Below are 13,282 nucleotides of genomic sequence, written 5' to 3' on the forward strand. Positions count from 1 at the left end.
TTCTGTACCAAGCTTATAGTTTTCAGCATTTCTAATAGAAACAGCATTTTTAAGACTTGCATCCTCTGATATAATTAAAAAAATTTTTTTTTCTCTCTCCCAGACTCTGGGTCACAGTAAACGAATCATCCAGGAATTGCAGTTTGGGTCGGATTAGGTCTAGGGGTGGGTCTCCACAGTCTGTTTCCATCCAGCGCCCGGGTGGTTCTGGGCTGCCAGGACCTGGGCCACACATGGAGCGGCACAGCAGTAGGGGAGCACGGCTGTGGCTGAGATGGTGGGGTACATCTTTAAATTTGAAACTGACAGACCCACCCTGCCCTCTGCCTGAGACCAGCCTGCTGCCCACAAAGCAGGAGAGTCCATAAACCACACGGGCATTGAGCAAACGCACAGCTTTAAAACACAGCACTCAAAAATCCATTGCCATAAAACTAATTAGTTCTGAAGCTAGCGGTCCCAGTTTGTGGTGAGTGCTGTGATATGGGTAACAAGCTTCCAATACTGCTCCAAAGAACCGGGACACGCCATACAGCTGCAGGCTCTTCCTAGCACCTGAGCAGCCCAGTGCAGGCAGGATACGCCATCAGCTCTTGGCTTTTGTCTGCAAAGCAGGTGTCCTGTGCCCCGGTCCCGTTTCCTGCCTGTGTGTGTCACCTGTGCTGCCCGATAATCCTGTTTGTTGGTCCTGAGATGACTGAGATTGAAAGTGTCTTAACCTGGCAAATTAAATTAAGCTGCCCCTGGAAATGGGACTAGGAAAATACTGCAGGAAAGGCTTAGGGTTTCTGTGGTGGGAACTTGGCACTTTCGAGGGCGTCTTTCTGTATCTTCTAACTCCAGCGTGCTTCGCTTGCATGCTGCCTTGACTTCAACCCCCAGAGACCTCTCAACAAGGGACACCCAGAACAGCACCCATGGATTTTGCTGTAGAAATTAAAACATTGACCTGACCTTAAAATTTTGCATTTCAGAAAAGATGACTAGGATCTTGAGACTGCTTCATTTTAAAATTAATTAAACTATAGGCTCCTGAGTGATACTTAATTCAGTCTTTAACCCAAGCTTTGAAGCTCAAAGGTGATCTTTTGGAACCTCATAATGAAGTCAGTGGTCACTGAGGAATTGGGATTTGGGTTGTCCCATCTGCAGGCAAGGTTTAACAATTTGCCAGCATAGCAAGTACTGTTGGGTCACCAAGTGTGCCTTGATGCCACCTCTTGCTAGTTTCTTGCTTTATTCGTGCTTCCCTGCCCTCCCATGGCACTCAGCTGATGGGCAGCAAGGCTTGCAGAGTCCCTGAGGGTGAACGGAAACAGTCTTATGTGGCCAGAGGCAGCCAGCCATGGGCTCTCTGGGCTCAGCAGCTCTGCTGCCCATTTCCTAGGCTTACATGGCACGGATTTGGATGCCCTGTTTTGTGACTAGTATTTGGATGCCATGGAATTTGATTTCTTCACAGCGTTGCATGAGCCAACCCTTGTTCTGAGTAGAGTTGCTTCATTTAAAATGTCTTATAATGTGCTGTAGGAAAACAAGAAAAACAGTGTGATGCAAGAGGAATCATCTGTTTGGAGATGGGAATTACGTGTGGATAAATAAAGGAAAGCAAGGACAGTCCATTGTGGCGGGAAGGGACAGTTGACCCTCACGGAGAATGAGTGCTAGTCCTGTTCAGGCTCAGTTCAGATGCTGGGTAGATGAGTGTTATTACTAAGATGCTTTAAAGTTTGCACATACCTTTCTTTTGACGGAAAAGAATGAAAATAGTGATGTTGAGAGAGCTAACAGCATGATGCTGATTTTCGCCCTAACTGTATTATATTGCTACATTATAATAATACTAAGGAAAAGTAGGGAAGGAACGTCTGATACCAGTCCCCCGACTCAGTTTCTGTCATGTATTTCCTTCTGAAGTGCATGTTCCTTCCTGTTTGTCTTCTTCATTGGTATAGCATGGGCAGCTGTCCCCTGCCCTGTTACCCCGTGGATGGTTGTCTTCATAAATGTTAGTGTTGGTGGCCTGGTGACACAGCCTTGAGTGGTTGGCACACCAGGGAACCATCCCTTCCTCTCTGCTGGGACATCTAGGTTGTATCAGCTTTTCCTGCTGTTGCACAATACTTTCAAGGTTCTTGCATTCATTCCATACATAAGTTACCTCTGTGTAAGGAATTCTGCATGCTAAAAATTGTCTGGTGAGCAGAAGAGCTATAATCCTAGCTCTTGTGCAATCTAGAATCTTCAACAGTACCTCCTCCTGTGTATTTTGCACTGTAACCACCTTAATGCTTCGACATAAAAACTTTTTTGAAAGAACTGCAAATTCACCTGCTAATCTAATAAGCAGAGGAGACCCACGTCCCCTTCCCTCAGCATCCACCATGGTGACATGTGGCATAGCAGGAGTATCAGCTAGGAAGTAGACACTGATGGACACCACCCAGCTTAGTCGGGTGTCACTGCGGTCTTTCGCTGCACCTCTATGACCTGTGGGTGACAGGGGACCCCCCGAGCGCCTCCTGGGGGGCCCTTCAACCACACAGCTACCTCTCTCCCCCCTGCCCAGTCCCTGGCAGCCACACGTCTCTTCTGCCTCCACTTCAATCCCTTGAAGGAGGATGTACGATCAGTGAAATCACACGCTGTGTGACCTTATGGGGTTGGAGTTTCCCACTAAGCATAGTTCCTTAACTTGAGCCCAGCTTCTGTGTGGCTGCATAGTTTGTCCTTTCTGTCACACAGTTCTGAGAATGTGCCATGGTCACATACCTGTTTCCAGGTTTGTCCCATTATAAAGCGGTGGCTTTGCACATGTCTTCAGCCCTTACTCTGATTACATATAAAAGGAAATTAAGACTTCACACCTTGGTACCTTCTGTCCCACATTAGTACAGCTTTGTACAATCCCAAGTAAGGTTTGGGAGTGGCACAGTGTTTGGGCTTTACTATTTAGTGTTGCTGAAGTCATCTTTTTTTCCGCCATCCTTTTGGGCTGTTTGCCACTGTAGCATAAACTGGGTAGCACTTAAACAAATGTATCTCTGTCTGGGAAATTCAGGAAAAAGGCGCCCGCATACACGGTGCCCGGAGAACACTCGCGTGCTCGTCATAGATGCCCGCCTGTCCTTGTTATAACCTCACCTGATGGGAGTGGCAGGATGCCTCTCTTGGTCCCCTTGGATGACAGCGCTAATGCTGCCCGCGAGCTCTGTGCCCTCATGGGTCAGTCACTCTCCAAAGGCACTATCTCATCCTACCATTGCCCTAATGGTTAGGATTTATCATTTTATTTCCAAATTTTTATTTTCTTTAAAAGTGAGGAAGACAGGACTGTTTCAACTGCTGTCGGTGTCTTAGTGTTCAGATGCGAATAGCTGCCAAGGTTGGACCAAGCCAAAGCCAGGGACCCAGAACTCAATCCGGGTCTTGCACATGGGCAGCAGGGTCAGGGGCACTTCATTGTCTGTTGCCTTTTAGAGTTGCATGAGCCGAGAGCTGGATCAGATGCAGGGGAGCCAGGCCTTGGGACATGGGGTATGCTGTGAACCCAGGCAGCAGTTTAGCAGCCACACTTAATCCTGCTGGGGGGATTAGGATTTCAATGTGTAGATTTTGTGGAATATAAACTGCTCAGTCCCTGACTTCCTCATAAGAGTGAAACATATCCTGTTGCCATGCTCATTGTCCTTTATAAGAGGGTGAAAATTATTTTCTTCTGAGTGATTGGGGATCTGTCAGAGAGAAGATATTGCCCCAATTCATTGTCCAGTGAATGGTTGATCCTTAAGAATCGGTAAAATGGTGTAAGAAATTAATAGGATACCAGAGGATGAGCGAGGTGCATTTGGGCTTTGAACATAAACCACTAATCCCAGTATTTCTTGTGTTAAATGAACTTTCAGATATAAGAAAACCTATATCGAAACCAAAAAAAGAAAAGTGTCAGTGACAGCCAACTGGACATGCTATACATTAAGAAAGGAATCTGGATCATAGGACAAGGCTGACCAAAGTGGGCAGGCACTGTGCGGCCCCTTGAAGGGCCAGCAGGATTCCCCTGCCTGCTATCCCTTCTGCACGAGGGACTGTGGTTCTAAGAGTGCCACAGTCGAACGCACAAGGACTCCTATGGAATGGATATGAGGTGGCTTGGTTATGTACATGACTTAGATCAGACCCTTGGCTGTTTAGAGGTTTATTGTTCATTTCTTCGCGGCCTTTTGGCCAAGATCAAATGTAGATGTTCATTGTTTTTATTTCTTCTGAATGAATGGCCATGCTTCTCTGAAGGAGGCATGTAGTCCAGGAACTCCAGGTGTTGAGCAAGCACTTAACTGTGTATTTGTGGCTGACCAGGGCTACGGTAATGGTGGCCTGACACCTGCACAGGAGAGCAAACTAAAGGCAGTGTGGCCTTCGGGGCCTCTGTCCATGAGCCAGCAGGAGGAGGTCCTAGAAAACAGTTCCACGGTTCCAGTTCGTTTTCCTTTGCTTTTTACCTTTTTTCTGTTTTATGGCTTTTTGGGGGAACAGTCTGTATGTAACTTCCAATGCTAGTGTGGTCTGATCCTCCTGACTGCTCTGAAACTCACCCAGTATTCCCTCTACGTCCCGGTCATCTTACTTAAAAGCTTCGTGTTCCTTCCCAGCCCAGGACTGGGCTGTGTGTTGGTTTTGTTCTGCTCTCCTTTCCACCGCCTGTGTTTGCCACAGACTCCCAGGCATCCCTCAGGTGTTGGCTTAGACACAGCTTCCTCTTGGAAGATTTTCTGAGCCCCTTCTGCAGGCATTTGTAGCCCCCCATGCCTCTTCACTGCCCTCATCGCTGTTTGGGATGTTCGTTTGTTCTCAGTCTGCAGTATCAACCTCTCCCGCCCCAACCCCAGGCTCTGCTGGTGAAGATGACCCCATGTCTCGTTCATTCTTGACTCTATGGTGCCTGGTATGCTGTCTGCCACATAATACCTTCTTAGTAAATATTTGTCAAATTAATGAATTAAATTAGAGCAATCACTACCCACCACAGTGTTTTTAAGGAACGTATTGTTTTTAAGTGGATTGTGTACCTATTTTTAAATTGTAGATATTCCTATGGAAACAGTCGACAGTCCTAGCAGTTTGTTAACTCTGATTCATTTTTTTTCCTTCCAGGTGGGGACCAGGGATTACTGAACACATTTTTTAGCAGCTGGGCAACAACAGATATCAGAAAACACCTGCCATTTATTTATAACTTAAGCAGCATTTCTATATACTCCTATCTCCCAGCATTCAAAGCGTAAGTGCCAATGGTTTAACTTACTGGGGACTGTGAGAGAAAGGGAGGGAAGAGGTTAAGGCTTTCCGGGGTGCTTCCTTGTCATTTTGAGGCAGTAAGGGTGGGGACCTTGAGGGATTGGCTGAGTTGGGAGAGGTTTTGAAGCTTTGGTTGCTTTCTGTTTGGAGTCACCTGGAGAGCAGTTAGCTGCCTGCTCAGTTCCTGGCACCTGGTCCTCTGGTAAGTATCCTGCTCACGATCAAGAATACAGCGAGGGGCAGGCATTTGGCCGGGTAGTCTAGATGCCTAGGCTTAATCCTTGGCTCTGCTGCTCACTCCAACTTGCTGACGTGCAGACTGCGGGAGGCATGTGTGCGGCACAGGCCGAAGGGGCACTGCCACCCACCTGGGGGGCCTGAATTGAGTTCCCAGCTCCCTGCTTTGGCCCAAGAGCGCAGCTGTTGCACCAATCTGGAGGGGTGAGGGTGAGCCAGTGGATAAAAGCTCCTCCTATCTGTCTTGCAAATGAATAAGTAAGTAAACATTGGGATGTACTCACACTGTGAGGTCCATGTACAGCACACAAGCCTAGCCTCTGCCCCCTGCTGGCACTGAGCTTCCCTCTCCCCCGTACAGAGGGAGGTGTGACCCATCGCATTCCCGCCCTGATTGTTGGGATGGGTGCAGGCTACAGTGTGACGTCCTGGCTAGGAGTCGGGCTCAGCTCACAGCCTAGCATAGCCCCTTACTTGGAGGGGACCTTGGTAGGTCCTGACCTTTTCTCGTCCTCAGTGTCTCTATAGGGTTCTTGTGAGCCTGCCTTGAGGGGAGCATGCACAGTAAGTAGCCTGGTCTACACTTCATGCTCAGAGAAGGATAGGGGATGAGTCAGCTTTGTTGGAGAGAAGTGCCATGTTAAGACCGGAGTACCCTCACTGTGTCATTTTTCTGTAACGTGAGTTAAGATCCCGTGCCTCAGTTCCCCTGTGTGTACAATGAGAAGGAAGAATGCCTGTGTTTCGGGGTGACAAGGGGATGCAGTGAGTGAATAGAGCGCAGCTGTCGAGGTTGCTCTGACTTTGGGGTGCTGTTTGTTGGGCGTGTGCACTGGTGCAGCCCCAGCCCGGGGTCCCAGTCTTCAACTCTTGAGACTATGTTAAACTCACTTGGGCATTCTGGCCCCAGGACCTAGCTGGCTGGCTGAGCCTTGGGCACAGCGGTGAGCTGGGCAGCCCTTGTCCTGGCCACCTCTGCCCTGTCCTGGCATTCCTGGGAAAGTGAAACAAAGAACCCTTCACTTTTGCGTTTTATTATCTGGAGTTCCCGCACACTCTCAGCCGGCAGTGGTAGGCGTGTCGGGTTCTCTGTGGCAGAAATGTTTCCTTCTCTGGTCTTTTCCAGCAGTTCCCTCAGCATCCCCAGATAAGAAAGACAAGCATCCTGGCCCTTTCCTCCCCAGCTGTCGTCCTGGCAAATGTGTCTGACAGCCTCACTGTTGTCTTGCCCTGCTCCGGCGAAACAGCAAGCTGAAGCTCACTGCCCAAGCTTTGAGCCAAGCACACAGAACCAGATCCATTGCTGAGGGTGGAGTCTGAGACACGCCGTTTTCAACTCTCTGCTCTTGGCCTTGTCGGGCGCGACTCTTGTCTCATGCAGAGCTGTGGACACCCTTCCGTTTTGAATGGTGTCCTGCTTCTCATGGTGGCTTAATCCCCTAAAACTGAATTTGTGCACAAATTCAGAGCAGTTGCTTTTGAGTAAATTGAGCCTAGGGGCAAGAAGGTGAGTGTATGAAAGAGGAAAAATGTTTAGTACTGTGACCACTCGGATAACATTTCTGCCTAGTGAACCAATGTGTCGGGTGAGCAGCTTGCAGAGGTTGGAATCTGATGTTCCCAACTTGCTCACCGTTAACAGACAGTGCAAAGTAGCCTTCAGTACCTGGTGGTTCAGCTTGACCCTCACCCGTTCTCTCCTTTACTGTCCTTTGTGGAACACATGGTCTCTCAAGGAAAGCCTGGTTTACGTATACACTGCGTTTATTGTAACGCAGAACAAAAAGCTGGAGGGCCAGGGCATGGAATTCTTTGCTGGACCTATGGACCCCTACTCTTAAAAACTCAGTTGCATTTAGACCCTTTAGATGAATTTCCCAGGGGTGAGGAAGATTCAAGATCTAAATTACAATGGTTAAGATGGTTTTCTCTTCTGGGCTCAGTGAAGAAGTGCTAATTTTGGATATCGCCTTGGCTTACTGCTCTTTACGCACAGTATGTAATGCATCAGGGAATTTGGGAGTGACTCCATCCATTAGCCAGATGTCGGCCTGCCTGCGGGATGGCAGGAGTTACTGCTGTTGCTTAGCAGCTTGCCCTTGAGGGTATCAGCTCTGTGATAAGACTGTCAAAGCTGTGCCCTGTCTCAGCCGCCTGTTGCCTGTTTGGAAATGTTGGAACCTGATCAAAGAACTCATCTTTTTAATTGTCTTGCAGAAACCCATCTTCAAATATGTATTTCCTCACCTTTCCTCATGCGTGGGAAGGCATGAAAAGTTGCAGGTAGTTGCGTTTCATTTTTGTTTGGAGTAATAGGAAATGTCGCAGGCCCTTTTCTAGCCGAACTAGCCTGTTGTGAACCTTGGGCCACCACAGCTCCTCCTCAGGGCATCCCCACTAATGTGAAGCCTCAGCTGTGTGTTCGGATCATCCATGGTAGCCTCCAGGACCGAGTAACTCTGTAGCATGGTGGTCTTCCCTGGGTGGCAGGTAGGCTAGGATAGTGTGGAGTGGCCTAGAGCTACTTGGGGTTTATAGAAGAAGGAAACAAGAACGCCTCTTCAGCTGCAAATGACCGTGTCCCCTGGGTCACCAAGGCAGTACTTAGCCGAGGTACTAAGCTCAGGGGTTCTGTCTTTGAACAATGTGATGGTGGCTGTTCTGTGATGCTCCTGCAATAGGAATCACGCTTAGCGTGAACTGAGCCCTGCGGTAGCACAGTGAGTCCTTTTTCTGTGTGTCATTTGGACAGAACAAGAAAAAAGGTGGAACGCTTCAATGGCTTTACCACTTTGAATGCTCAAATGTGGCTTCCAAACTATTTTATTACAAAAGAAGATCCTCTGTTAACACAGCATAATTGAAGAACCTAAGTGTTTGGGATAGTGATTTTGCAGTTAACCTGAAATATACGCATCAAGAAACAAATTATTAGTACATTTTAATGACATAGTATTTTTGAAAGTTGCATGGCATAAGTTAGGGTGTAATAGGCCTTTAGTGACTATTAGACTTTTTTGGGTTTTTGTTTTGCTTTTTTTTTTTTCCAGCTGTTGGACCCATTTCATCTATAAAGCACATAGAATTTGGTTTATGTATTGGGCAGAAGAAAAACTTAGTATTCTTTGTGTTAGTCACTTAGTTCCATTTTAGTTTTCTGTTGGACCCACTTACTAAAAGTTTGTTACGTCATACCATGTTATATAAAATCCACCCAAACCAAAGATACAGAATTCTCTGGTATTGCTTTCAGTTGCCATACAAACCAGCTGTTCAGCTGATTGACTACAAGCTTGATAATTTGCCAGATAATCTTCGTATTCATGTTTTACTTCTCCCTTTTATTTGAGTTTAGATTTGACATGAGAAGCCCTATTTATTTCACTGTATTACACTTCTCTGAGAACAGTCATATGAACTTCAAGAATGCAACTCACTAAGTCACTATCAAACATTTAAAGTCAGTATTTCCCCAAAAGAAGTAGACTCTTCAGTGTCTAAATTCCTCTTGTTCTCTGGAATCCTGGTTTGGAGTATTCAAGGTTCCTTGGGCCCCAGCTCTCCTCGAGACAGCTACCTAAAGCTGTTCTGTTTCCGTTTTCGTTTGTTCCCATTCTGTATCTTCACCTGAATCCCTGAGGCTGTTGCACTGGGATCAGCATTTCTCTCCCAGCCATTTGTTGACCTGCTCGCCCTTGCGTGTGGTTGACAGTGCGGAGGCATGCCCTGAGCGCCACACAGCCAGTGCACCAAGGGTCTGTGGATGATGAACCAGGAGCCCGATGGTCTGAGCCATCCAGCAGCTGCTAAGGCGTGCAGAGTTTTTGTTTTGGTCCACTAGGGATCGAATCTTCAAGAAGAACCAAGTGCGTGTCTGCATAGGTATCTTACTCCTCTCTGGGGGCAGGAGTGATGCCTGTCCGCCCAGGCAGTGTGGCCATCTGGTCCTCTAAGGGTTTCTTTAGCAGATCTTTTTCAGCTGTCCCACCTGTCTTCAGCACCAAGAAAAAACTTCCATCTCAAATCCTCCCCAGCCTTTAGGGGCCACTCCAGCTAGACAATGCAAGCACCAGGAGTGAGTGCCTGTGGGCAGACTTCCAGCCAAGAAATCCCGTGCCTACAGAGGGGAAATCATGGACACCTTCTTTACTGCCCTCAAACCCGTGGCCGCATACCGAATGTTAGGGTCTTAAAGTTCATGCCTGTTACGAAAAAAAAAAAAAAAAAAAAACTACACAAGGATCTGAAAAAATTTTGCAACGAGATAATTTCTCTTAAAAGAGAAATTTACATTTTCCAGTGAGCATTTTGAAGTACCCCTTGAATTTGTCTCTTAGGCATGTTTTATTTCTGCTACCCTTAATTTTTTTCTTTTTACTGTTTAAAAATTTTAAAACCCAAGTTTTGAAATTCTTCAAAAAAAAGTCACGACTATTGCCGGCTTGTGGCCTGTACAACCAGAATGATAGAGTTGTCATTCCCTGAAATGGGAAAGACCAGGCGTGCTTGAAGCTGGCTTGTGGAAGTGGGTGTTGGTTAGAGAGGCACTGAGTGGATGTGAGGATTCAGGGTGCTTATCACCAGTCGAGCAATAATGTAGATAGGCAAGTAGAGATAAGGAGGTCAGGAGGGAGGTCAGGGTGAGATAGAATCAGGAGTGGGTGTCAGCACAGAGGTGTGGTATTTATAACCCAGAGACGAGGTGATGTCACCAAGGGAGTGATCCTGGGGTTTGAACCCCGAGGCCGAAAAACCAGGAAGAAGGAAAAGAGAGTGAGGCCGCCAGGTAAGAGGAAATCCAGAGAAGTGCAGTGTTCCAGAAACTTCAAAGGAGGAAGGAGCGATAGGCCAGATAACAGGGCAGCAGCAGCTGGCACCAGCAGCGGAAGGTGGAAGACGCTGCCGACTCTGACCAGTGCACCTGCTGGAACGGTGGAAGAGAAGGCCTGGTTGGAGCCTGTCCGTGAGCCTGGGGGAGGGTTGGAGGCAGGCGGTGCAGACAGTTCTTGAGGGACACCTGCTTTGCAGGGTAGCTGAGAAAAGCGATGGTGCTGAATGGGAATGTAGGGCCCAGAGAGAGCGATGGCAATTCATAATGAAAGGAAATGTTACGTATTTCTTTGTTTTTTCATCATGCCTCCCAGCGTATTTTGTACGAGACTGATTTTAGCAGGGAAAGCACATTAACAAGGGGCCATGGGAGAAGATGGTGGAGTGGCATCAGTGGAGGGATTGAAAGGGCGCGGGGCACAGCACACGGTGGAGGGATCGGCTTCAGATGGGAGCCTGTGCAGTCCATCCTCAGAAGCAGTGACTAAGGCAGGATGTGGAGGATGCTGCTGCTGCTGCTGGAAGGCGTGTTTTAGCTGAATGAATAAATGAGTGAGCACTCAGCCAGCAAACGAAGAATGACTTGCCACCCCAGGAGAGACTCCCTGGTGGCCTGACAGGGCAAGTCTTCCCTGACCTAGTTTGTGAAGCCGGTAGCAGTAGACAGTGTGATCAGCTAGACCCTAGTTTTGGTCAGCGAACCCACAGGGTTCTGGAGTCCTGGCCACCCCTGGGAGTTGCTGCTCCGACGGGTCCTCAGGGGCGTGGGCATTTGCTGTAGGGTAGCAGCTCTCTTCCAGCCATTACACACACACTCTTGTGTTGCTAACTAAGCACTCCTCATCTGCATGGTCAGCTCTGTCCACATCAGGGGCACGCCTGGGTGAGTGACTTGGTTTAGGCGACGAGTGGCTTAGAGAAGGAGCTTGGTGAGAGGAGAGGTGGCTCAGTGGTTGGAAAAGGGCCTGTGTGCAGGTGCATGGCAAGGTCTCGCTGCCACATTGCTCAGACAAATGTGACAAAGCAGAGCTGTATCCTCCCCGGTGTCTAATTGAATTGTTACTGCAGGAAAAAAACAAGGCGTAGGATGAGAATGAAAGCTGTTGGGAGTCCTCGTGCAGGCTGGTGCCTGTTCTGTTCTGACCAGTCCTCTGGTCTCACCCACATGTTACCGGCTGTGTTTCCCAACTACTAAACTAGTCACGAAAATTCTATCTGGTCTTTTGGTAACATCAGGTCACAGGGATTACTTTAACGGCTCACATAAGCAGTATTATTGCTGGCTCGGATTCAAACTGGGTCTTGTGATCTGGACGACTCTTGGGAGATTCTATCAAGTTAAAATTAGAACGCTTATTTTAAGAGATGTGTGCAAGCTGAGACCAATCCCCCTTACTGGGGCAGAATGAATGGCTCTCAGTAGTTTGGAGACAATTGTGATGTGTACCCAACCTTTTTTTTTTTTTTCCTGGCTGGCACCTTGGTGGATAAATCCGGTAGTGAGTCAGGGAATCTTCTCTTAGCCTTGTTCTGGGGCGAGGTCAGCTTCTGACCTCAGCACTTCCTTTCTTATTTACCAGCTAGCTATTTTGCTCTCTACCAGGCAACTACATTCTGACTGGCACTTGGTGGCTGTCGTAAGTGGAAAGGAGATTAAAGCAAGGGTGTGTGTGGGTGGAGGGGGCGGTCATCCCAGATGACCCTTGCAGAAGATGTGCCCCCTAAATTGATATGTAGGCTGCAAGGGACTTGCAAGCGGCCATTTTCCCTTTTTAGTGAAGACCTTTTGTTGTGATATGGCTATTTTGGATTTTCACAAGTGACATGGATAAATAAAGACAGAAAAATTTTTTAGAAATATTTTTCGGGGACCACGATTGAGACAGAAATAATCATTTGAAGTTCATACTTAGAGGAGGTGACACTTGGAGACACATGCCAGATGGGTGCTTGAGAACATCTGCTCTTCTGTGTCCTGTGTGTCGTCAGGAAAGCTGATAGAGCAAGCCTTCCCAGCTCCTTTGCCGTGTACATCACAGCATTTTGTTTTAGTTAAAGCATTGTTCTATAAAGGAACTCCTAAACCTTTACATAAGATGGCTTTATGTGGTATTGGGTCCAGAGAGCGTCCCTTGTAGCCAAGGGTAGCCGTGGATGAGTTCCAGGAACATGTTTTGATAAGCACCTTGTATGCAATGGCAGAGTTCTCTCTCTGCCCCGCTCCCACCTTTCTAGCTGAGCCCCATTTTTTCCCACTCAGCAGTCTCCCAACTCAGCAGCCCTACAACTGGCCCACACCTTCTATGTTCAGACTCACCCAGGCCGGTTCTCGAAAGACCCATTGCTCTAAAACTATCCCTACCTCTCTCTACCACTATCCATTTTCTTAGAAGTCGGGCGGGTGGCAGTTAGATGGGTCCCCGTAACATCGGTCGGAGAGTTCCCCTTTGCCTCTGGCCAGGGCCTGCATCTCTGTGGTGTGAAGTGCTGCGAGATTGCTGTACGCCTCCAGCATCTTTGCGACCTGGGCTGGTGTTCTCTGCCCACACAGTCCAAATCCCCCTGAGCTGTGCTCTGCCCCCTCGATGGCTTGCCTTGGTTCATCTTTTAAGAGACCCACTCTTACATCTTAGAATTTACTGTGCTTTGTTGCAGGCATTTGGGCAGCTGTTGTGGGATATGATTGTTGTGCCGTGTTGTCTTCCCCAAGTCGGCCCTGTGTCTTGTCCTTCACCCTTCCTTCTCTCTCACTAGCACTCAGGGAGTTCAAAAGAACGGTTCTGTTCTGTAAGATCTTGGTGTCTCCTACAAATTGGCCTGTCCAGGATGTCTCATGACTAAGGTTTTCCACCTTGCTCCAGTGACGAGGGAAAGAATGAAGAAGGGTCTGCCTGATGGCCACAGATAGAAAAGCAAT

At 47.9% G+C, this 13,282-nt stretch overlaps 1 protein-coding gene across 2 annotated transcripts in view; it reads left to right on the forward strand.

The window, feature by feature from the left end:
* GYG1 (glycogenin 1) overlaps positions 1 to 13,282 on the forward strand; it is a 32,252-nt gene that overhangs the window by 11,911 nt on the left and 7,059 nt on the right. For both annotated transcript variants that reach the window (XM_040974766.1, XM_040974767.1), the window contains exon 5: positions 5,155 to 5,281. In XM_040974766.1, coding sequence (XP_040830700.1) covers positions 5,155 to 5,281 — 127 coding nt within the window. The remainder of the gene's footprint in view (positions 1 to 5,154; positions 5,282 to 13,282) is intronic.

This window comes from Ochotona curzoniae, unplaced genomic scaffold (genome assembly GCF_017591425.1).
Source record: "Ochotona curzoniae isolate NIBS_2020 unplaced genomic scaffold, NIBS_Ocur_1.0 contig_2599, whole genome shotgun sequence".
In the NCBI taxonomy this organism is placed as follows: Eukaryota; Metazoa; Chordata; class Mammalia; order Lagomorpha; family Ochotonidae; genus Ochotona; species Ochotona curzoniae.